This window comes from Brienomyrus brachyistius, chromosome 17 (assembly GCF_023856365.1).
Source record: "Brienomyrus brachyistius isolate T26 chromosome 17, BBRACH_0.4, whole genome shotgun sequence".
Taxonomy (NCBI): domain Eukaryota; kingdom Metazoa; phylum Chordata; class Actinopteri; order Osteoglossiformes; family Mormyridae; genus Brienomyrus; species Brienomyrus brachyistius.
The window spans coordinates 18,176,749-18,202,544 of record NC_064549.1 but is presented as its reverse complement, the minus strand read 5'-3'; the positions used below and the strand labels follow the sequence as shown (position 1 = coordinate 18,202,544).

Below are 25,796 nucleotides of genomic sequence, written 5' to 3'. Positions count from 1 at the left end.
GGTTAATTTAATAAATTCAAAGAGAATTTCTGGAAAGGTACAAATGTGGTGTTTTGGATTTTCATTATTTAAAATGATTAACACTGTATTTGATATAGCATATTAAGAAAAATCTTTTTAGTTTTATCCACTGAGCTGGAATATTATCAAATTTTGTTGTTTTACTGGCCAACTTTGTCATGCATTAAGAATGTTTGTGTTCAGTTGGATAATGGGAGTGCTCATGCAGTATGGGCTTTTACAGCACAGTGATAATTCATGTGAGGTTAGCCCACTACCACCGGGCCATCAGTTAGCGGCAGGGCTAGGATTTACAGCCCATCTTACATCTGCCTGAGAGCTAGCAAACCTGAATTAATTTTTCAGTTTACACTTCATTTATATTTAACATGCACTACAGCAATATTTTTGGTGATGGACTCATTCTTGACAACGCCTTTACCAAGCCGTTTCTTCTGCAGTGTAAAATCAGAGAGAGCTGGAACTGTGCTGTATAACTAGTGTTATGTACAATACATTAAAGAACATGTTAAACCAAAACAAGGAGTTAGTAATAAATCCAGGTCTAACACTAATTCCATTAACTAATCCCTTATACTGAAAAGTGGTCTGGCTCAGCACATTAGGGTACTGTAATCTGAAGGTCACTAGTTCAAATCACAAGGTTAATAGAGTGATTGTAATTACCACTGTGTCCTTGAGCATGACTCTTAACCCCCCAACTGATCCAGGGACTTGAGGATCAAAACATCTAAGAAATAAATTAAATAGGGCTCTGTCCTAACTGTGGTTTCACTCATCACAAAATTATATATCCAAGTACCTTTGGATATCTCCAATTAAACATTAGATTTCAACAAATCCCGATGAACCCATTTAGAAATGCAAAAGCAGAAGACAGACGTAATGAGGGGCTGGGGTGGCACAAAATGTGATGGTACACACAATATTGATTGGTAGGGATAAAGAAATTTGTTTCTTAAATATGAGTACTGAAACAATAAGTTTTCATATTCTTATTGGAACATATGAGGTAATGTCCCCATAGACACTGTACTAAAATGAGATATGTTGACCTTTTGAGAAAAAAATGCTGTATTTTTACCAGAGTTGGATAGTTCAGGTGCAGAACATAAAAATCCAGACAAAGATTTTCTTTCAACTAAGCAGTTGATCACTCTGTGACTGTGACTTTTTATACTCAACTAGATGGTTCAAACAAAATCTTGGTCCAGATTTTTACTTTTTGCACCTGAACTATCCACCTCTGATTTTTACGCTGTAAAGGATTAAGAAAATAAATGTTGAATAAGAAAGTGAAATAAATACAAAATAAAATTAAAAGAATAAGGAAAAGAAATTTAAAATAAAGGAATGCGAAAATTTATGATTTTCTTTATTGCTTTTGTATTTGTCATCATATTGCTTTCACTTTTACTGGATTACTTTTTAATTTGTGGTATTGCTGTTAATAAAGGGACAACCTGTCAAAAAACTGGCTTTAGGCACGCCTTCCTGCCCAGGCTGAGTATTTAATTCCAGCACACATGGATCCTGCTTTCGACTTGTTTTCCTATTTACAATTCTGTGTTCAAATCGAAAATGGTAAAAAATGGATAACAAGCGTACCAATTCTACTTTGTTTATTCTGCACCTGACATGAGAGGCGTTGCTCTCGTATGTTACTTGCGGGAAACGTTTTAGTTAAATCGTGGTCAGGCTTGAATTCCAACCCACTGTATTTTGAAATGTGGGCACTTTAACACCACAGAAACTTTTTCTGCAACGGGGGCATAAATTTTGGAACTCGGCTCGATTGTATTTCCTTGGACGCAGTTTCGGACGGAAAGAGAGAGAAGTAGCGGAGAAAAAAATTGAGCAGATGGATTTTTTTTACCTCAATTACATTTTTAATGCATCAGTTAATTTTTTTGCATCAGAAAATTCAATGTATAACCAATATACTTTAGTCTAATATGAAATTTGTGAATGCTTATTAGTGGGATCCAGTTACACTGAGTTTTATTTTGTGGAAAAGATTCATCTGCTGGCCAGATCTAATAAGAATCATAAACAGGTAACAGGTACTACAGACATGGATAAATTTGTTGGTACCCTTCCACAAAAAAAAAAAAAACAACTTAAAACTGACAAAACTTTAGTGGCTTTCCTTATTGTTTATTCCACTTTTAACACAAGTCAGACTTTGCTTTTGATTATTGATTCAGTTGAATATTTTATATAATTAAACAAATGAAAAAGGCACGGACAAAAAAGATGGTACCCTTAATTTAATATTTTGTGACACCACCGTTTGCAGTAATTACTGCCAACACGCAATCTCTGTACTTCACAATGAGACGTCTGCATTTGCCAACAGGTACTTTGGCCCACTCTTCCAGAGCAAACTGCTCAAGCTGTCTCAAGTTTGAAGTGTGGCGTTTCCACACTGCAATTGTCAGATCTGTCCATAGATGTGCAATAGGAGTAAGATCTGGGCTCATGGAGGGCCATTTAAGAATAAGCTTTTAGCTGTATGTTTTCTGTTATTATCTTGTTGGAGGACCCATGACCTGCGACTGAGGCTGAGCTTTCTGACACTGGGCAGTATGTTTTGGGTTATAATCCTGTTGGAGGACCCATGACCTGCGACTGAGACTGAGCTTTTTGACACTGGACAGTATGTTTCTCTCCAGGATGCCTTGGTAGTCTTGAGATTCAAGGTTCCCCATGCCAAATGCAGCAAAGCAACCCCAAAACAAACCCAAGCCCCTCCATGTTTCACAGTAGGTATGGCGTTCTTTTCTTTTAAAGCTTAATTTTTCCTTCTGTAAACATCGAGCTGATGTGACTGGGCAAAAGCTCCAGTTTTGTCTCATCAATCCAAAGGACATTCTCCCAGAAACTTTGGGGCTTGTCAGCTTGCATTTTGGCGAATTCCACTCTGCCTTTTTTATATTTTTCTGTCAGTAGTGGAGCCCTCCTGGGTCTTCTTCCATGGAGCCATTATTGTTCAAAATGCAACGCATATTGCGATCAGAAAGTGATGGACCTTGACCTTGGAGCTCAGCTTGAATGCTTTTGGGTGGTTTACTTGGCTCTTTTTCTACCATCCGCATTACCCTTTCGATCAACCTAGGGTTGCATTTCCTCTTACGTCCACATCCTGGGAGGTTGGCTATAGTCCCATGAACCCTATAATTTTTAATAATATTGGCAACTATGGTCACAGGAACATGAAGCAGCTTGGAGATGGTCTTATAGCCTTTACATTTAACATGATTTCTATAATCTTCTTTCTGAGCTCCTCAGTCAGCTCTCTCCTTTGCTTTCTCTGGTCCATGTTCAGTGTGGTGCAAACAACGATTCACTTTAAATAAGCTGAATTGCTGATTGCAAGCTTGAAGGCACCTGTGATACTAATTAAGGTTAAACACTTACTTTGAAACATGACTATAATGCAAGGATAAATAGTCTCTTTAGGGGTACCAACAACTCTGTCCATGAATATAAGGTAATAAAATGGACAGCATCGCTATTATACTGAATTTTATTGACTCTTTCAGAATACAGTATTTCAAATTACAGTACTGTACAAATGCCTTTCTTTTTCCTGTCATGTTTTCTGTGCATGCAGCATTAGCCTCAGGTAGCTAGCTAGAAGCAGACGGGCTACAGCAAGGCACAGCAGGCCTAGGAAACTTATGCAAAGAAACATTATATGAAAGTTATACGGTGTGCATTGTCCCAAGTTTAATGCTTACAGTACACTTTACAGAACATGTCTGTGTTGTTTAGGTTAATTCTTATTAGTCCATAAATAAATTCTATTGTTTGTAATTTAAATGGACACAGCGCAGTTTTTAATGCTAATGAAAAAGTTTGCAAGATCTTGCAAAAATCCATCTCACCTTTGCAAGATCCCATAAAAGGGCATGTTTTTTTTTTTTTATTTCAACCACCAATTTTTTCACCCCTTTTCTGAGGCTCCGTACAAAACAAATGAATAAATGATACATGGATTCTGCCAAAGAAGGATTTATATGTGCTGGAACTGACTACTCAGTTTGGGCAGGAAGTCATGCCCAAAGTCAGTTGATTCACGCTTTTCCATTTGAGGAACAGCAAAAGCAATACAGTAAAAGAAAAACAAAATGACAAAATTAAAACCATTAATTTTCTTATTCTTTTACTTCTGATTTCTTTTCCTTATAATTTTATTTTTATTTGTATTTATTTCACTTTCTTATTGAACATTTATTTCTTTATTCTTTTACATTTATTTCTTTATCTTTCTTTTTATGGCACTCCTGTCACTCCATGTAGTATTTAACCAATAGTGGCTGTTAATAAAGACAGCAACATTCATTTTAAAACAGCTATCATATCATTCATTATTATGGCTCAACCTTTCTCTGCAATATTTTTTTTTTACCATCTTCATTGTAGTCTCCTGCATCGAAACCATTGTTTTTTGGAATGTTTGCTGTTTAATAGACTTATTGTAATGTGACTGTCACATAAAATAATTTTCTTTATAAAGGTGAGATTTTTGTTCTAAAAACAGTTGCCAAAAGTGGGGGGTCGTCATACAGTCTGGGTCGCCTTATATTCCGGCCAATATGGTAATGAAAAACAGCACTCAGCATTCATGAAATTATGGAAGCTGCTGTATTTCCATGCTTATATATTGTTTCAAACAAACAGTTACCTTTTTACACGTGGTGACAGTGGTCCCCAAGGTGCTGTCAGTACTCAGTCCTTCTGTATCTGTGGATTCGGAGATCTCAGACATTCCTGACGACTGCAAGTTACTGAAGGTGAACATAAAGGACTGTTACACCTCCATGTTTGCAGGATGGTCACAACACATACCTAAGCAAATATGATCTGTGTCAGCATTCTTTCTAAGCAAACAACTGACTCCTTGTCAGAATATATTGAATTCTCCTTTTCATTTATAGTACATAAAAAAAAAAACAAATTAAACTTTTTTTTCAATTTCTTTTAAAAATATTGATCAAGGTAGGCAACAAATAATGGCTTTAATTTAAGGTTAACATGAATGAATGATCAAGTTAAAGACTTATTGACAAAGGAAATCCATTAGCCAACTTTGACCCAAGTTTTCATTAAAATTTCCATTGTTCTGCTTTTCATTAACTGTCCCCCTGTGAAAGAGTTGAATCAATCACATTGTCCTGGATGGCCTGCAATATACACCCAATTCACATTCTCATATTAATATACTCTAATGCAAGATGACTGTTAAACAGTTAAACTGTAATGTTGGTATACTCATGTTTTGTTCAACCAAAAATATACACACACTACATGCATATATTGAAAAGAAGAAGAAATGCACACAATTTTCTATATATATCATGCCATATTTAAGGTTTTAAACATTTTTTGTTTTCATTTTTTTATTTGTCAATCAAAACAAGCACTGGATAAACAGTTGGGAGATGGATGGATTTCCTTGTTTCTTTACATAATTCATCTGCTAACAAATTTAATAATCCATTAAAATGTACTTAAGTATACTAAGGATGGGCATTTCAGGCACAATTACTAGTTGAACTTTGTCAGTCATTACCCCCAACATGCACACAGAGAAATGTGATCTAATTAAAATATTTATTTCTTTCCATACAGTACAACATGAGATATTACTTGTTGTTGCAAAGGATAACATACAACATTAAAAAGTAACTTGAATAAATTAAATTGAAACTTAAACTTTAGTGATAGCTGAAATGCAGTAGCGTGTAATAATATTTACTAGCCTGTGCCTTGGGAAAATGGTGGAAAATTGGGATTTCTTTATTTTTAAAGATCCTAACTAAGCTTCTCTGGCTCAGTCTAATCCGTTAATTTATTTTCAAACAAAATAAGACACATACGGGTTGCTGCAGAAAGATAATTTAAAACATTAGCAGGAGTCAGCAGGGCTGAACAATACTGGAAACATTCAGATTGCAATGTCTGAAATGTTTGCGATAAATATTATGATATTTATACAACAATATTTTGGGAAAATGTACCCAAAATAAACTATGGCCAAATAGAACGTATTACCTACAATAGTCTATCTTCACTATGAAATGCAAATCAGTAGTAGGCCAAGAACATAAAAAAGCAATGCTGACAAGTCGCTTGTGTCATGACCCGGCTAGTCGACTCCTCGTGTGTGCCACGCCCCCTGATTACCCACGTGTGCTTCCCTGATTGTTTCCAGTGTTGTCTGATTACTTTGCTTAGTCTTGTCCTATTTAAGTCCTGGTCTGACCTGTTCCCTTTGTCCGTCATTGTGGTTTGTTGTGGTCCAATGTTTCCCGCTCCCTAACCCTGAATAAACCCCCAGTTTTCCCTGAGATCGCCGTGTCTTGCCTGTTCTTGAACCGCCGACCCGCATGATCGTACTGCTGCCTGTAGCGGTCGTGACAGCTTGCTTGTATTCAACCAAAATATTTCCATACAGTGAAAGACAAACGTCCTCTGGTAATCAGCTCTTGGTAGTTTGTTCACCACATTTTTGTTAAATTTCTCTCAAAAGCATCACATTATGAGTGAGCAATGACAAAAATGATTATGATTAGCATGGATAGAGCATGCAGAGCTCATGCAGAAACAATGAATTAAATATTGCAGAATTGACAAATCACAGACAACTATACTGTTGCTAAATAATACAGTGGAATCCGCTCATAGTGATCACATCTGTCTTTGAAATTGATCACTATATGGTCATTATAACTGATTTTTTCTTTATGTCTCAAGCAGATTACCATCTAATTAACATTTGTATATTTAGTACATGAATATGAGGTAATAAATCGGACAGCGCTGCTATTAACAGAATTTTATTGACTCTTTCAAAATACACTACAGCTGTTTCAAATGCTTTTTAAAGTAGCAGTACTATACAAATTAAATGACTGAACTGTGTACAATTCAAACCAACGCTATAATACTGTCTACATGTCCTGGCATGCCACACCAGCACGTGTATATAGCCCAGTGTATGTCTTGTATATAGCCTCTGTTTGTATTTTTAGTGTAGGTACTTCTTGTACAGTGTATCTGGTTGTCACGTGTGCCTTTAACCGTAGTTGTACTCGGTTCTTGCCTGATCCAAACGTGTCTTAGCTATTGTGTAATTACTCGCTGTGTGTGTGCCTTACCGTACTTAGTGTAACTTCCCTGTGTTTCCCTGTCATTCATGGCTTTCATGTTATTGTTGCTTGATGTGGGGTTACTTTAAAGAGTAACATAAAGAACAACGTTTTCATTCGCCACCACAGCTTTTCCTTGGTCTGCTCGGTGCTTCAATATAGTACAATATCATACATGAAATGTAGCTTATTATAGTTTTGCCGTAGCATCTCCGTGGCTAGTTTTTGGCGGTTTATCATAAGCTTAAATGAGTCCATATTTGTCATTGACAGTAAATTACTTTCTTTTTCCCGTCATGATTTCTGTGCATGCAGCATTAGCCTCAGGTAACTAGCCAGAAGCAGACAGGTTACCGTAAGGCAAAGTAGGCTTATCAAAATAAAGTAAAAAAAAAAAAAAAAAAGAATTAGCATAATTTTAATTTTCTACATATGTTGCAATGTATAAAAAGACCCAAAATTAACACTTTCAGTGGACTACTTGATTACTATAAGTGAATTATTTAAACAGAATTTGTATAGGAATGATTCTGTCCCAAGCTTTTTGATCCATATAGGCAGTTGGTCACTATAACCATAATCACTTTAAGTGGGTTCCACTGTATTTAAAATTATTACTTATCATTCAATTTTAAGTTTTTTTTTATTTTATTTCATACACGTTCTCAGATTTTCGACAATGCTGACTCAATCAACCCGAACATAAACTCATTAGGTAAATGGTGCCTTCAGAACCACTTCGAGGTAGACAAGCTAGACATTTAGAAAAGTTGTTTTTGCACACCACCATCATACTGACCTCTTATTTTCGCACGTGTGGCTTCAGTCTGCCACCCTACACAGGCCGGTGTGGATAACTGACTGTTTGATGGGCTAAACGATTATCACATTTCACAGCTTAGTAAGTAAGCAAGGCCACTCTAACTTTTTCAATTATGTTAGCATGCCTGGGGGGTTGGACATCCAGTTGACCTTGGACCCCCCAGAGGTTTTTCTCTCCCTACTTGGAAGTTTTTGGTTCCTCTCGTCCATTGTCGTCTGGCTTTTTTTCTTTCATTTCTTTGTCTTCCCTTTTGCCTGTTTTTGTATTATTCTGTCTTAACAATATCATAATGTATCACAGCATACCCACAAGGAAACTCTGCAGTGAAAGACACTACATAAAAAATTAATTGAACTGAAATTGAAATCCAAGCCAAGACGTTATCTTTAACAAATCGAGTCCAAGTCAAGACCAAGACCAAGTCCAAAGAGGGGCAAGTCTGAGGCGTGACCGAGTCTGAGTCCAGAAAAACACAAGTTAACCGTCATTATCATGCACCTGATGAATCAATTAAAATGTAGCATTCTAGACGCAACTACATCTTAAAGGGCCAGTCATATGTTGTCCGTGCCGTTTCTTTAGCTGCATCCTTTTTTTATTCTCTGGCATGTACAGGGGACTTTAAAAAAGCAAAATTGACTAGACGTAATATCAGACATTTTTTTCCTGCTCATTTTGGTGTATCTGTACTATAGTCGTGCATAATGGCACTGCCGGGGTGGCGCTGTGGCTCATTGTGCAGCTTCTTACCTGTGGGGGGGCTGAATCCTGCTTCTGCTCTGTGGAGTTTCCATCTTTTCCAAATAGCATGCCCAGAGACTTGCGGTTAGGCAATCTGGTGTCTCTGAATTGTCTATAATGTGTGTCTTAAGCCCTATGCTGACTGGGATAGGCTCCACCCCACAAGGGCCATATTATCCAGGGTAAGTCAAAGGATGGTTGGATGATCTAGAAGCCAGATTTCACAAGTTTAATTATTTCTCAGATTTAAAAATCAAACCCCTAAGCAGCAACAGTACAGTGTACTTTGCAAGGTGTTCAATTAAATAAGTAAAGTTAGGTATGTTAGGTCATTTGATGTCCCTCATTGCCAGTAGTCAGCAGCATAGGTAAACATTGGGGACGCTCACAGATAAACTGCATAATGAGAAAAATTATGTGTACAAGGGCCGAGGTTATGCATTTGTGATCAAATAAAATAATAATGATGGTTTTTGTGTATGTGCATTCGTAAACAACACAGACTATTATAGATTAGTCCAGAATATAGATTGCTACGAATGCATTGCAGTAAACACAAGCATCTACTTACAGGACAAACTTTATGCAGCAATAACTGCACAGCATTTCAAAACATGTGGTATCTGATATCTTTGGAAACTGTCATTTTAAGAATCGGTTGAACAATCATAAGTACTAAGATACTATCTTGAAACATACTTAATGATATAATTAATCGGACACCCGCATCAGAATTTTAAAACATTAGATTACATTTTTATATGATGTTCTGTAATTACGGAACCTTAATGTTATCTAATTCGATGACAATCGACGCCTGAAATACGAAATACTGCGCGAACGTTATACATTGTCATCTATACAGTTACCAATGGCACATATCAAAACCACATTAACATGTTTTGATGGATATTACTTCGAACTTTTCATTCACCATGAAATCTAGTTAGTAAAACATAAAACATAGGCGTCTTTTATGTTGTATAAATTGCTATATCCTTTAACGGTCGTTTCGATACAGGAACCTGAAGTAATGTTTTTCGCCTCCTAGAATGAATTAGTTTTCAAGGTGAATTAGCAGAGCATTTCACTAGTGTTTGTATGCACTTTATATGCAATCATAAATCTATAGAAATACCTACATTTAGAATACCACGCGAGTATTAGTTTTCTAATATCACCGATGTCTTGTACTTCAGGGAATAATAACGCGAGCCAATGCCGGTAGTAAGCAGATCCCTATTATCTAACTCTAACAAATAAAAATGGTATTAAATTATATTCGGCACGTACCAGATATTAATAGTAAATAAAATTTTCTCACGTACCTCGGCGTTTTGAGAAGGTACTTAGCCCCAGCCATCCCGTCAGAAACCAGAACCAGAAATAGGGTAGTAATATTCTCGTCGACGACGGCGATGAAGGCTGTAGTCACAGTGGTTCAAGAGACACGCTTCTGCCCTGAAGCACATCCCTGATTCAGGAGCCACAGCATTCATGCTAGCGCTCCTTGTCTCAGAAAGGGGTTTCTAGATCATCAGCACAAGCTGTCTATGACGAAATATAACATTGTCCGACATTAACAATAAAGATCCAATTTTGTGTACCTGTTAATTTATTTACCCATATTACCATATCCATATTACATAATTATTTATCCGTATTACATTAATATCAGTTTTAAGCTAAGATGTACCCCTTTTTCACAAGACAAAAATACGTAGGACCTATGTGTCAGTTTGTATTTGGCATACTAGGCTACTTTTATATATGTATTTATTTCAGTGTGAATGATGATGGTAAAAGCTTTTTGCTCGAAATATATTAGAAACTTACTTTTTCTAAGTTTTCAGCAGAATGTATTTGGGCATTCTTTTGAAAAGCTAAAGCGCCATACTCAACATTGAAGCACCAGATACTTTCCTGAGGCTGGGACTAGCACACTCGTAATCTTTATTCTGCGTTCTCAGCCACTTGACCATGTGATATCCGAAACAGAGCTGTTTATAATAATGCCGATAACCTGATACCGGGGGGTTGGCACTGTAAGTATCTACTGTTTTGGTACAAAGCGGCAACGTCAGGGAACGGTGATCTAAATAGCGACAGTTAATACTGTGTTGTTAGGCTTAAAAATATTTTTTACAGATATATTACTATTAAAAATCATTATTAACTATTGGTTGCTTAAAAGTAAAGATAAAATTATTGATTCATTAACGTTTAATGAAATCTTTGGATTTCAAGTGCATGGCACAATCCTTTCTGTCTAAAAAAAGTGATTTAATAAAATAAGAAATACACTATAATAATTACAGCCTATTAAATAGTCCTTTTTATGCATTCCAGGCACTGTGACAGACGGGCAATGTATATGACATATTACTTGCTTATCTCATTCTTACCTTCTGGATATTTGATGCAGTGTGATTTAGTTTCATCAAAGGGTTTTACACCTCATTAACACCCTTCAATGTGAGACCTGACTGAAACAGGGATTAATGCTTCAGTCCTGAAGAGTACATTTTGGTTTGTTTATCCGTGCTGTGTCCATATGATATCAAGGACCAGCAGGACATGGAGCAGAGTGTTACGAAACACTCACGAGGGATGAATACAAAACGGAACTTGGGATAAGATTTAGGTTTCGGGCTTTAAAAAGACAAGTTATTAGAATAACCAACAAGGAAAGCATTAGTGTGCAGCTATTTTGAAAAAAGCAATAAGGAAAAAAAATGACATGCACAAATATCAAAACAATGAAGTGAAAAAAAAAATAAAGAGGCTACCGTGATTCTGTTCCTACCTCTCCTGCCTCTCTCCTTAACACTGCTCTCCTCTGCCTGTCTGTCTGTCATTTCACTCTTCTGCCTTGCATGCCTCCTCTCCATTTCAGGCCCTGCCACTGCCCCTGCCTGATCTTCCCTATTCCCATCTTGCCCTACTCCCCCATTGTCACTAGGGACCACTGTCATCACAGCAGTACAAGTCTCTGCACGCCTGTCTGGGTTGTGCTCCCACTCAGTCCTCCCACATGCAGGAAACAGCATCTTTCAGAATAATAAGTCCTAGAGCAGCTTCAGTCTGACCAGCGCTATCATGCTGATTCTCCTAATCGTACTCTCCCTGGATGTCTCCTATCCATGGGTTACTAAAATTCATGTCATGTTCTGGCTCCTCATGATGAAAGAATCTTGCAAACCCTTTTATCATATGGTAATATATTTACTACCTATCTACTTATATTTACTCACCCAGTTGATTTACAAACCTTATGTAGCCAGTATTTTCCATTCATCCATTATCCATAACTATATATATATATATATATATATACCATGATTGTGGTGAGCATGACCCTTTCCAAGGAAACACATGACTCATTGGATAATATGCTGGTCATTCTGTACTCCACATCCATATGGTCACATGCTCAGAAAAGAGCAGCAAAGCCCACCAGAGGGCGTGAGGAATCTATGAGACACATCAGCGTTTTCGAAACTCAAGACTCCGCCCCATGAACACACCTGTAAACAATTACCTACTTGTTGAGCAGGTATTAGATCTTGCTGGTTCCTTTGGTTTTACTGAGTGCTTAGGACTTCATTGAGCCCTCCTAGATTTTAAGTGCTTTAACAGTTTTTTTCCTACCTCCTGCTGCCACCTAGATTCTGGGGTACTTCATAGCTGATGGACCCAAGTGGGCATTGCCTTTGGGTTTGAAGACTTTGAAGATATTGATAAACTGTGTACTTACTGCACCTCCAGGACTGTCCCTAATTTTCCTTACATAGGTTGAGCATCTTTGTGGAAAAGCTCTATCCATTTCAAGACTTTATCTGAAAGTTCTTTGGGATTTGAACTGGTTGGATGGCTTTATGCATGCGTGCTCAGAACCCTGACACATGCTACATCCACAGAAATGAAGGCAGGATTCAAACCCAGGACTCTGGATGTGTGAGACCAATGACATTGCAGACGTCATCAATTTTCGGCTTTGCTGTTTCCACTCCTGTCGTAAATGCACTGTTCAGCATGGGCGACGTCACCCACAAAGATGCATATACACAGATACAGAGCAGGCTGTGTACTCATTTTAAATATCTCTGCCAAGCCAGAGCTTCACAGGTTAGTCCAAATAAAAGTAAGGCAATGTCTCTTTCGCTGCCAGGGCTTGCCAGATCAGCAGGAGATACGTATGAAGAAGTAAGCAGAATTACAGCTGACAAACCCCACACACATATGTCTGTGTGTACATAGGGATTTATGGAAGTATAGTATAAACAGCCCATTAAAAAGATTTGTTACTGCTTCAGCTTATCTTTAAAGGCTTAAATGGACTTATTATAATTTCTTTTGAATTTCTAGACTAATATAGTTTGGCTTTCATCCAGTTATCATGGAAAGACATATTTTTCATAACAATCTCAATATGGATTTTAGCAGAACAATGAGGCCACAACGTTTGGTGAATGAATAGTGCAGCTGTATTATGAATATTGCTATTACTGTAATTGTAAGAGGTGCAATAACTGCATATTGTACATTTTGTGTAGACTGCCTATATTTCAGAGCAGCATAATGGTGGGAAATATAGAAATGCATGATCGTTTACTATACCGCACCAGGAGGCATTATAAGCATGGACCTCAGGAAGCAAGGCCTCAAATACACATACAAACACAAAATTAATCATATTCATAATAAAAGAACCTTTGCCTCTCTGCCATATATGTAAAAATGTCAAAATAATACACATTCACACTCAGGATAAAAAAAGCTGATCCACGTATTGGGAGCTTTGGCTACAGATCTCCCTGCGAGGAACTGAGAAAGTACAATGCTGACATTGGCCTTAAGCAGCATCCCCCAGTACCCACCCCCCAACAGCCATGGCCTCCAGCAGAACAGGCCCGTCTGTATGTGACACACATGACCCACATTCCAATCTATTGAATTTCAGTTCAGCTTTTCAGTTTTCATGTAGCACGTTTCCCAACATTTTTACCTCAACGTATTAAATATAACACACCACAACTGACTGGCCAACAATTAGCAGGCCAGAAACTGAATTTTTATGTATTCCTATCTTTTATCCATGCCATCTGCACATCACCTCTTTCTTTAGCATCCTGCAGACCAGCCTCCAGTGCTTTATTGATGAAACGCTCTGCCTGTGATGGGCATGAGCTCAGTCAGTGTCTGCCCCTGCTACATAGCGTATATGTTTTTATGCTATCAGTGAAGCTGGCAAATTAGCATGTGGGCAACAGCATAAACATAAAGTCGGGTATTACTTCTTGCACACAGTTACAGAGAAGCATGCATTTAGCTCTACCATTTTAAGGTAGTGTACACATACAATTTGATGTTTGTTTTTAATCATCAAATACCTCAAATTATGATATTTTGGGCTTGTATACAAATGACACAACATCCAAGTGTTTTTTTCACTATTATTATTTTTTACTTTTTTTAATTCTTTCTTCAAAGAATTACTTTTATGGGATTAAAAGACGGGAAATTCGCTACTTGGTTACAGAAAACTTAACTAAGATTTATAATTAACATTGAAAGCAAATGATAGGTCCTATGACTCCCAATTCAATTATTGGTTCTAATAGGCAAGATGCTAATATCTAAGGTCAATGTGTGGAATAATTCCCACTTAGCAGATATAAAGGTTACAAAATAATGTGCTGCTAAAACACTAGCCATACAAAGAAAAGAAGGCCTCGGAGAGAGCACACAGTTAGAGTCAGCCACAAAATGGAATGCAAAACTCATTCTAATTAGCATGCTGCAAATTTATTAACATTCACAATTATTGTTGCCTGTCAGTCAAGGTGATGTTGCTGATGATATGCTGCGTAATAAATTAGAACAGACAGACTGGTTCAGAGAGCTGCCTTTTTAAAAAACCACAGTTTAAGATATTAGTCATGCTATGTATGGTATTAAAAACCAATTCTGTGTTCTCATTAAATTCCTGTTAAGATTTTTGATTTAAAAAGAATCGGAGTCAGTACTGTGATGTGTGTGTGAGGAGGCGAGGTCAGCCCAAGGACTGCAGGTTTATTTAACTTAATTTATTCTCTTCTTGCCATTGTAGTACAGTAGTGACCTTTTAAAATAACACTGAATGTCACACATGACCATATATCCGTCATTAACATTGTCTTGGTAAGAGAACTGTGTGATTGTGAACATTTTTAACATGCGTTTATTAGTAATTACTAGACCAATTAACACAGGAAAAATCAGTCTTGTTCATCACTGGTCCTTAGATAATATCCCCTTGGACATCTGGAGCCACAATGATAACTACAGTCATGTAAAGGTCAAATGATGACAGCTGCAAATTATTTCTCTCTTAAGCTTGTGTTTTTCCACAAAAACGGAGGAGGTACTGAATTGGTGCCACACATACTTATATTAATAGCCCTTTCTGTCAATTCCCCTTTATTAGGATACTACATCCTTTTTTCAGCAAACAGGGTAAAATCAGGAGTACAGAGAAAGTGTACAGAAAAAAATAGGAGAGGCAGCCATTGTGGACCGAGGAGCACAGGGTGACCCTTCAGCCAAGGACCAGCAAACCCAACCTAGAGACTGAATAACACACAGATCACCGATTCTTCTGTTCATTTTTTGTGTCTCTTGACTCGCAAAAGAAGCTATGTTTTTTTCCCCCAAGGCAAAAATAGGAAAATCATTTGCATGGTGTTTTGCTTGTTTGTGCAAATTTTCTTGTCTCAGTGAATTATTACATACAGATGCTGACCAGCAAAACAGAGACAACAAAAGAGAGATAAAGATAGACTGCTGAGCTTCCCATGAACCACATCAAAAAAAAGAAAGCCTACACTTTATGCCATATGTCAAAAACAGAGAATCTGCAATGTACAGTGCAGTGTAAAATAGTTCCACAACCATACATTTCCTTAGAGAGGAAACCATTTAGAAATATTGCAGCCAGTTATGAAGAAGCACTGTTAGAGCCAGCAATAGGGTCTTAGACAATTAGAACGCAAGTAAAACCAAAATGCAACAGAGTGTTTTATCTTAATATCTAGAACATCTTTCTTTTGCATTTATAATTCCTTTAAAGCTAATAAGGTGACTAAAGCAAAAAGTGGCAGACTTCTACATAAGAACCAGGTTGCAAGTAGCTACACAAAAAAGGCAATTTTCCAGATGAATGTATGAAACACTGGAAGTTTAAGAACAGAGAGAGTAGCACTTTGGTATAATTGTGCTGTTGGTGTCATGTGGAGACCCTGTAACACTTCATTGTCAAAAAACAAGTGAGACACAAGAACAAGTGAGACACAATTGGACAGTTGTCCTACTGGTGCTCTGGTCTTCCCTCAGTGCAGTAAGCCATGGCCACAGAGACATAGTGTTTCTGTGCAGGGAAAGGAGTTGAGGACATCCACCAGACTGTCTCCATGGACAGCCCACCTGGAGCCGCTGTAGATGGTTATGGGGGCTGGCCAGGTATGGGATGGTGCAGTTGCTTCAGAAGTTCACACAGAGTTCACATTCCCACCTAAAACTTACGCAGTGGAAGAATTGTTCATCTCAGTACTGTACCTGTAATCGCAGATTATAACAGGCCAGGTAATGTCTGATGGAGCTTGTAAAATATAAGTTGTGGAAATATGTATCAATACAACAAACTTATAAAATGGATCATATTTTGTTTTGACTTATCAAAACAAAGTTCAGGAAATGGTGTTTGAGGGAACTCATGAATGTTTTAGGCTCTAAAATTTAGGGAGAAAAGTGGAACGAGTGAGAACAGCCACTCTATTCATCTGCATTCAGTTGATGATGACTAGCAGCACAAAGCAGAGTTTTCTCAAGGTAGTGCAGTACCATGAAAGACACAGTGAAAGCTTATGAGAGAGACTTCATTTGGTCCCTGTCATCTCTCTTAGTTTTACTTAGTCTGGAGCTATTCGAACTATTTGAGCTTTTATGTTTTTTTGTCATTCCAAACTCTTAAATTTGCCATGTAAGCTCCCCATTCCATTCGCCAAATACTTATTTCTCAATGATATATATTTCGCCGTCAGGAAAGCAACATTGTAACAAGGCAGTTTGTGAACAGAATGTTTCATATTCAGTGCATCATCAGTTTCCCATAAATAAGAATTGATATAAATCATCTTGTGAATTTCATGCAATCTAAGTAATACTTTATATTTGGTATATATGTTGTAGAATTTTAACAATATACAAATCGATCTTTGCTGCCTGGTCCTGTACTTGGTTAACAGTTGGAAGACAGTTGGACATTTGCGGTTGAAATTCATTTTAAATAGCTCTCTGAAGGACACAACAGAAGTGCTTGGCCTGGCAGGTATAAGCTTACAGGAGATTAGCCATGCCAAATGGTGCGTGTGACAGACCATGCCTGTGACTGCCTTAGTCCCAGTGCAGGTGTGTACATGCACCGTAATTACAGTAAGTGCATTAGGCTTTTGGATTAGAGTGCTCAGTATGCTTTTGCCATTTTAGATTTTTAGTTTTGGCGACTGTGAAAGACTCAAAGGGTTAATATCACTGTCTGTGTAACAATGTGACAGTTTGTTTAGAGAGGGGATTATACTAAACAGGGTTACTTTTGTTATGTTAGCAGGTTGATGACTGGCCCCACCCATGCAACTTACACACATGTACTATATACAGGGAATTTACAGTATATATTTTCAGTGCCAAATGCAGCCAGTTATACTGTTACTGGCCACCTAGACAACAGGCATTAATTAAAGCTTATAAAGACAAAGGTCCTGTCTGGGAGCCTGGTGCAAATGGTGGGAGCAACAGATTTCAGTGATTATGTAATGTTCTGAACCCACTGGAGAAGAAAGGATGATTATGAATTTTCATTTAATGTCGTGATCTATGGCTCCACTCCACTACTAAGATGCCCTATTAAAAAGAACCTCTAAAGAGATGAAAGTTACAGAGGTGTGCTCAGTGTCTTTGAGATCCCATGTGTTGCCAAACTCCTTAAACAGACTTGCTTAGGGCTTATTTGGATATTAAAACAACAGTGTAAAAAAATCCCTTGTGTACCAAAAATGATAGCTTCACTGACACCTGAATACTTTCACCTTTGTAGCTCGAACAGTAACACAACAGAGAGACAAAAAAGCTTATAATTAAAATTGCAAAATAAAAATTTTGTCTGTTGCAACCATGCTATTATTTTTATGGTTCTTATTCTTAAACATGGGTGGAACAGTGATACAGCGGTTAGCTGGGACCAGCATTTGAGTCTCTGTCATTGTTCCATATATGTGGAGTTTGCATGTCCATGTGTCATTGTGTGCTTTCATCTGGGTACTCTGGTTTCCCCACAGTCCAAAAACATGCTGAGGTTAATTGAAGTTACCAAACTGTCCCTAGGTGTGAGGGTGCCCTGCAGTGGGTTGGTGCCCCATTTTGAGTTGTTCCCTGCCTTATGCCCATTAGGCTCTGCGACCCCTGCAACCCTGAATAGGATATGCAGTTGCAGAAAATGGAATGAAGGATTCCTAACTACACATTCAAGCTCCTTCAAACTAGCACATCAATCTATCCTGATAATTCTTGGTTTCTGGCCCTGTAATTTATGTGGCAACAAGTTTGTGATAACGTGTAAAACATAGCTGTGGAGATTATGGTGTGTGAATCACAGCTACCACAAGGGACACCTGTGCACAGTAAGAGGACATTCACATTTACTGACAATCCAACCTTTTCATGCCCCATGGTATACATTTTGGGGCTGTGTGATGTCCCGCCAAGCCAGTTTCCTCTGGAAGCACTCCAGCCGTGCCACTGTGGCCCTTGTGAAACCTTAACATTTCCATGCCATCCAACAAAAATGGCACCATGCACAGTTGTATGAGTAACAAGTGTTTCAGCTCATTTTAGCAGTTTTGGCTTGAAAACATGCAAACACATGCACACATACATACTTTAGCCAAACCAAAACATAAAATCATTACAACCCTGAACATATTTGTCCGACAAACCTTCCAAACAGAAAAGCTAGAACACTGGGCAGCAAGCATTGTTTACAGTCACTCGTAATTTACTTTGGGATATTATGTATTAAGAGCCTTCATACTACTGCTTTGGTAAGTACTATTTTCTTATTGGTCAAGAGACGTCATGTAGGTGCTGATTATCTTCATGTAACCGCACAGGTAGTTCCGGCTGCCTAATTACACTTTTATATTAATGTAGTTTAATATTTTATTAAACATATTAATACAAAAAACTCATAAATTAGCAGTAATTCTTCTCAGCATCATTTTTTCTTGATTTTCAAAATGCAAGCACCCATCTGTTGATGGTTTCTATGGTAACCTGCCACATTTGCTGCTTTCAGTGAGTATCCTGACCAGACGTTCTATCCTTATAGGGACTATATTTTTAAGAGCACATTAATATGCTAATATAATATAATTAAATGTTAATTTAAACAATTTTGTTTTGAAAAATTTACAGTGACTACTACTACTACTACTACTACTGCTAATAATAATAATAATAAGTTTGCGTGTGCCTCGTGCCCATTGATTCCGGGATAGGCTCCGGACCCCCCGCGACCCAATAGGATAAGCGGTTTTGGAAAATGGATGGATGGATGGAAGTTTGCGTGTTATCCCCATGTCGTCGTGGGGTTTCCTCCGGGTACTCCGGTTTCCCCTGCAGTCCAAAGACAAAGCCAAGTGTTATGTGGCATCCCCTCGGCCTGGTACAGCTGCTTGGGTCCTCAGTAATGTGAATCCTGTGAGCCGGATCACCCTCAGAGAAACACGCCATATGGCCATAGTGCTGTAACTGACACTCCCTCACAATACAGGTAATGTGCTTCATTCGGGACTCCTCTAGCAATCTCTCGTTTGACAGAAAGTCAAACCAGAGGTACCCAACAATTCTCCAAAGAGACACAGTACCGAAGGGGTCTTCATCTCGGCGCACTGGATAGCAACCATGTCTCACGGCAAGACAGGGAGTACCAGGACTCTAAAGACTTTGACCTTTTTCCTCTAGTAAAGGTATTGGGAGCTCTACACACTCCTTTCCAGTGAAACATGACCCCCCATGCTCTCCCAATCTGTCTTTCTGGATCTTGGTCCAGGACAGCTGCAATTCCAGACACTCAGACTCCTCACTCAGTCTCTCAAGAGCCACGATCAGAGCCTCCTTCGACTTCACTAAGATCACAGCATTGTCGGCAAGGTCAAGATCAGTAAATCTTTCTTCATCAACGGATGCCCCACAGTTGCTGGACCTCACAACCCTGCCCAACACCCAGTTCATACAAGCAATGAACAAAGTAGGAGCGTTCAATGAGAGCTCTCAATGCCAGGATATGGTCAATGGTAGACTTCTTAAGCATAAAACTGCTCCAGGCAGTGAGAGGTGAGCAAATTATCACTGATCCTGTTAAAGATGACCGTAGCAAGGACCTTACCCTGCACTGAAAGCAGTGCTATCCTGTTGTAGTTGCTGTAGTCCAGGCAATCACCCTTTCCTTTCCAGATAGGGACTACAGGTCTAATTTTCCAGTCAGTTGGGATGACACCTGACTCCCAAATGGAAGCAAAGTTTGCCTGTAATGCCAAGAGGACAGCCTTACCAGCAGCCTGGAGAAGTTCACCCTGGATTTCACAGATCATTGTGGCCTTCCCTACCCCCCAACGGATTCACTACCTATGCAATCACAGTGAGAATGGGTGGTTCACAGCTGATTGGAGGATCAAGTTCAAGAACCGTGGACCCAGAGATGTCCGAAAGGATTCGGCCTAGAGGGTCACAACTGCAGTGTCAACTGTTCTTTCACCTGCCCTGACTGCAAGTCTCCGAGGAACAGATCCAGATGTGCATAATACTTTGATTCCTCTGTAAACAGGACTTGGATAAATAGATCAAAGAAGGTGTGTCACCTGTTCACAGATTCATCTAACGGAGGTCTCCTTATCTGCTCTCAGAGCCCTCACAGCCATCCTACTCAGTTCCTCCCACATTACATCATTAACCCTCTGGGGTCTTGGGGTAGGGAACACACTTTCACTGACTGGGGCATGGTCACACACTTCATTCAATATCATAAACTTAATTCATGGCAAATAACTTTTTTTTTATATATTTCTTTTGCCATTAAACTCATCTTAATCTTAGGCTGGGTTGCACCAGCTTGGTTTAACTTTTTTAACTGGATTAAATTAAGATTTATCTACTAATCATGTTGCACCAAAGTTTAAACCTAGTTTAAATTTAGTTAACAATTAATCTTAGTTTTATTTTCACTTAAACCTAGATCTCTGAGGAACCAGTGATTTTAATCCAAGTATAAACCTGGATTAGCAGTCAAAAATGTAACCACCTCTTGAGGAAGTTTATGTTAGGTCTGTTTTAGTTTTATTGAAAACATGACTGCATTTCTTTGTTGGGTGGGATCAGAGGAAAGAATCCCATGTAGGAAAATTTGAGACAGGATAAACCCAATTGATTTTTTAAAGAAATAGTGAGTTGTCCATGCGGTATCGATTTACAAAAGAGTGTGTCACATACCTCTCAGTGGAAAGGCTGGACCAACTATCATGCACGGAAGTGAGAGGAACTCCGCTGCACCTCAACTTATCCAGCTCCTAGTAACTTTGCATTTTTATGCTATAATGAATTATCCGATGGTTGACGGGGATCTTTTTGGAGTTCTGCAGGAATAGGTGCTTTCACACCGCCATATCTTACTTATTGGTTGACCGCAAGCACTGGCGCTAACATGGAAGTTACACTTAAGTGTAAAAGCAGACATAATTATTTTTGCACCCCAATTACATTTAATGTATAAATTAATACGTTTTTTGCTCGTGTCTGCATTGGAACTAATATTCTTTTATCTAATATCGCAGGTGCAATGTAATTTGCCAGTGCCTATTCGCAGGATACCGTTACACCATTTTTTATTTTATGAAAAAAAAAAGATTGATGGTCAAATCTAATTTGAATCATGGACATGTAAGTAAAATACAAATAAAAGGCTGTGTCACATTTAGATCATGATCGATCCCTCAATACCTAAAAAATAAGTGACAAAACGATATATCAGATGGAGCACAGGGTTAACACCAGCAATAACAGTAAAAAATAATGTGTTTTATTAAAAAAAATGTTGAGACATTTGCATCAACTTTATTTAGGACCATATTTATTTAACTTAGGATGCATCATGAATTTGTTCACGTTTCTTCAGAATCCATCATGGCGGACACTGAAGCAAAATTAATCTGATTTCAATCATAGTTTAAACTGGTTTAACTAATCCATCCATCCATCCATTTTCCAAACCGCTTATCCTATTGGGTCGCGGGGGGTCCGGAGCCTATCCCGGAAGCAATGGGCACGAGGCAGGGAACAACCCAGGATGGGGGGCCAGCCCATCGCAGGGCACACTCACACACCATTCACTCACACATGCACACCTATGGGCAATTTAGTGACTCCAATTAGCCTCAGCATGTTTTTGGATGGCCTGGGGAGAACATGCAAACTCCACACACACATGTAACCCAGGCGGAGACTCGAAGGTTTAACTAATCTAGGGGTAAATGTGCAACGCATCTCCGTTTAATTAAAAACCAATTTAAACCTAGATTTATTAACCGTAGATTCAGGATTAATTTAATCCATGTTGGTGCAACCCAGCCTTAGTGTACTTTGTAAATATGTCAGATTTTTGTGAAGTTTGTAGTTGGCTGTTTGTTTTGATCCCAGATATCTGATCACTAAAATCTTGGCTACAAGAAGATGACTAAATGGTGTAGTTGCAACATTCAGTTTGATAAATAAATAATAAAAACCTAACACATGTCACTATTTCTGGTCTCCTTTTATTTAATATATAGCATGTGTATGCATGAGCCATTCACAACTGGCCACATCCCTTTTATGGCGCTGATGGGGATGTATCTGGATCGCGTTTCACTGTTGCGTTGTTCATCAAATTACCACATGAATGCGATTTGAATTTGTGGAAATGCGGTTATTTACAATGCGAATAGCGATCTTCAGGTGAGGGCAGCACTACATGCCCTCGATGCAGGTAAAACAAAGAAAGGTGGCATGGTTTACTTTTTTGCTGATTTAACCTAATTTAAAAATGTTTTAAAATTTCCAACATTTGACGTTTTGAATAGAAGACAGATTATGGATTTAGTCAGCATTTTTTCATGTTTCTACAATAAGATTTCAGTGAGTTATGAACTGAAATACACAAGATAGATACGTGGCATCACCAACGATGTCGTCAACTCTAGAGGGTTAAAGGTCTCCCACATCACATTGGAGTCAGCAGTCACACCCAAGTCTCCAAGTTCCTCGCACAAACTGTGTGCAGACTCATCAGAAACAGCTTGGTCTTGGAACCTGGCCATGTCCAGCCTAGTAGGGAGTAGCTTACTGGATTTAAGCTGAATCTTCAGAGTAGCAACAACAACTCTGTGGTCACAATTCACAAACTGGGCACTTCTGTAGACCCTGCAGTTCTGCAGGAGCCTGCCTACAAGGATGAGAAGACTTCTTCCGCAATGTCAAAGGACATGGAGCCGCTCTCACCCTGACCTCCAGACCCATGGAGACCGACACAATCCTCATAGCCAGCCCTGTCAGTGCCAGTGGTCATCTATGACCAGAGTAGGGGTCACCTCGTGGGCACCCATAAACCATTGAGCGAAGTTGCGAGTAAAATGTCTTCCTCAGTGAGACATCACTCACTGTGGTTGCAGCATATACTGAGACAACAGACAAGACACCCAAGGAGTGTCTTAGCCTGCAGTTGAAGGGGTGATATCAGACGGTGACATCAGACACCATCAGAAGGAGCCGATCCACTAAAGCAACAGCTACTCCATAAGTATGGCAGCAATCAGACTGACCAAACCAAAAATAGGTATACCCACCTACAGAGACCTGGCCACTCCGGGCTGCATACCTCAGAGAGTACAGTCACCAAAATGTAGAGTTTACTAAGTTTCCCTGACAGCAGAGGTAGATGGTCATCACATTCCACGTGCCTACCTGGATTGGCTGCCTCAAACTGGGACCCAAGTGCCACCATGCAGCAGACGATGCCTCTGCACCATCCATCCATCCATTTTCCAAACTACTTTTCCTTCTGGGTCATGGGGAGTCTGGAGTCTATCCCAGAAGCTATGGGCACAAGGCAGGGAACAACCCAGGATGGGGGGCCAGCCTATCGCTGGGCACACTCACACACCATTCACACACACATGCACTCCTACGGGCAATTTAGCAAGTCCAATTAGCCTCAGCATGTCTTTGGACTGTGGGGGGAAACCAGAGAACCCGGAGGAAACCCCACGACGACATGGGGAGAACATGCAAACTCCACAAACATGTGACCCAGGCGGAGACTCGAACCTGGGTCCCAGAGGTGTGAGGCAACAGTGCTAACCACTGCACCACCATGCCACCCCCGCTTCAGCACCACACTAGTCCCAATCCCCAGTAGGCCAAACCCAATTTCAACTTGTCCCTGGGGCTCCCAAAGGCTTTCCCCCATCCCTTCATGTGAGTTGGTTTATGGTGGCCTCAAAAATCTAGCATAAGATAGATTAGCCACTGCTTGTGCAACTGCTTGCCGGATACAGTTTAAAGTCATACCCAGGACAGACAGACTTATTGTAAAATGCTCTGTAAATATGAAATAATGGTTGAATAATAATGATAGATACTTTATCGATCCCTGTTGGGGAAATGCCTCCGTCAACTTGCTCCCTGTGAGCAAGCTAGCTATAAAAGGCAATTATACCTTACATATCATTCAGTACTCATCAAATGAGTATACAGTTCATAAAGCAGCTATTGAAATAATGCCACTTGATTTTTTTCCCATCTGGATGGCTTGAAATGCTTGCACTTCTCATACCCATCCTGCTAGCACTGCAATCATACAGAACCCTGGGGGGCCGTTTGGGTTTACGACCCTCTGCTACCTCACAAAGTGCTGGCCTTTTCATTTTCATACTGCTCTGCAGGAATGTTCATTTCAAATGATAAATGCCATTAATTAATTATTCATGGTGAGCCATTTACCATAACAATGTGATCCATCTCTAAAAGTGGAGGAGAACTCTGACTCGCAACAACAACTTTACTGGTGTTACTGGTCATACATTTATGTAAACTGCCACTAATGTCACTAAAACAAAAGCAAATTCTTCAATGTAACTCTTTGTTTAAAGCTCACAGCATGGCTTCTTAATGCCCAGGCTACTTGAAATAGTAGCTTTTGCTAGATGTTATTCCAATACTTTTATCTACATATTGTGATAAAACTCTTGATTAAAGAAAAAGAAGTAAAAGATAATTAATAATAAATAGCTGTGTAAATTATTAGTGTGTGGGAATTTTTGTTTAAAAGAAATTTCTCTCACATTTAATACCGGAAAAGTAAATTACAGTGAGTAGAGGATTTAAAGTTTTAATTATCATGAGTAAAAAATTAACCAGTTCACATGAAGATTTTTAGACAGAATAAGTTTCATCTAAAAAAAATCAGTAAGTCAAAAAACAGAAAGATTGGATTTTGGGAATTTGTTTTTAAATTTTGGAGGAAAACATGAAGGTACATGGCATAGATCTGCTTTGGACAGATACTTCTCAATATAGAAAATAGGCTGTGACAGTGTGTCTAAAGCAATTAACTGTATTTCCTTCTTTCACTGTTATATTTCAAAACACAAAAACGTATTTTTGAAATTGTTCTTTCTTTTTACTAATACCATGCTTGAAAACATTTTTCAGTCAGTTAAGTTTAATATCTAGAATGTTCTGATCTGAAAATAAGAGAAAAGCAATGGCAATGATGGTAGTTGGTAAAGTTTTAATTGCCATTGTAGCCACGGGCCTCAATGCGATACTAATCATTTTTTTTTTTTTTGGTGTTTTTGCTATTGCAAAGGTGTTACTAATTAAAAAGCCCCCAATGAGACAGCTTATCAAACTCTTAAAGAACAGTTAAA

At 38.7% G+C, this 25,796-nt stretch overlaps 1 protein-coding gene across 9 annotated transcripts in view; it reads right to left on the bottom strand.

Moving 5' to 3' along the window:
• Positions 1–25,796, bottom strand: part of LOC125712375 (SPHK1 interactor, AKAP domain containing) — a 129,561-nt gene that overhangs the window by 49,427 nt on the left and 54,338 nt on the right. For 4 of the 9 annotated variants that reach the window (XM_048982347.1, XM_048982344.1, XM_048982346.1 and 1 more), the window contains one exon: positions 4,712–4,814. The exons of 1 other annotated variant lie outside the window; for it this stretch is intronic. In XM_048982347.1, coding sequence (XP_048838304.1) covers positions 4,712–4,795 — 84 coding nt within the window. In that variant the 5' untranslated portion in view covers positions 4,796–4,814. Of the gene's footprint in view, positions 1–4,711; positions 4,815–8,751; positions 8,950–10,070; positions 10,294–10,578; positions 10,714–25,796 lie in introns of those variants that run through there. 4 more of the 9 variants (XM_048982339.1, XM_048982343.1, XM_048982340.1 and 1 more) reach the window with 2 other exon arrangements.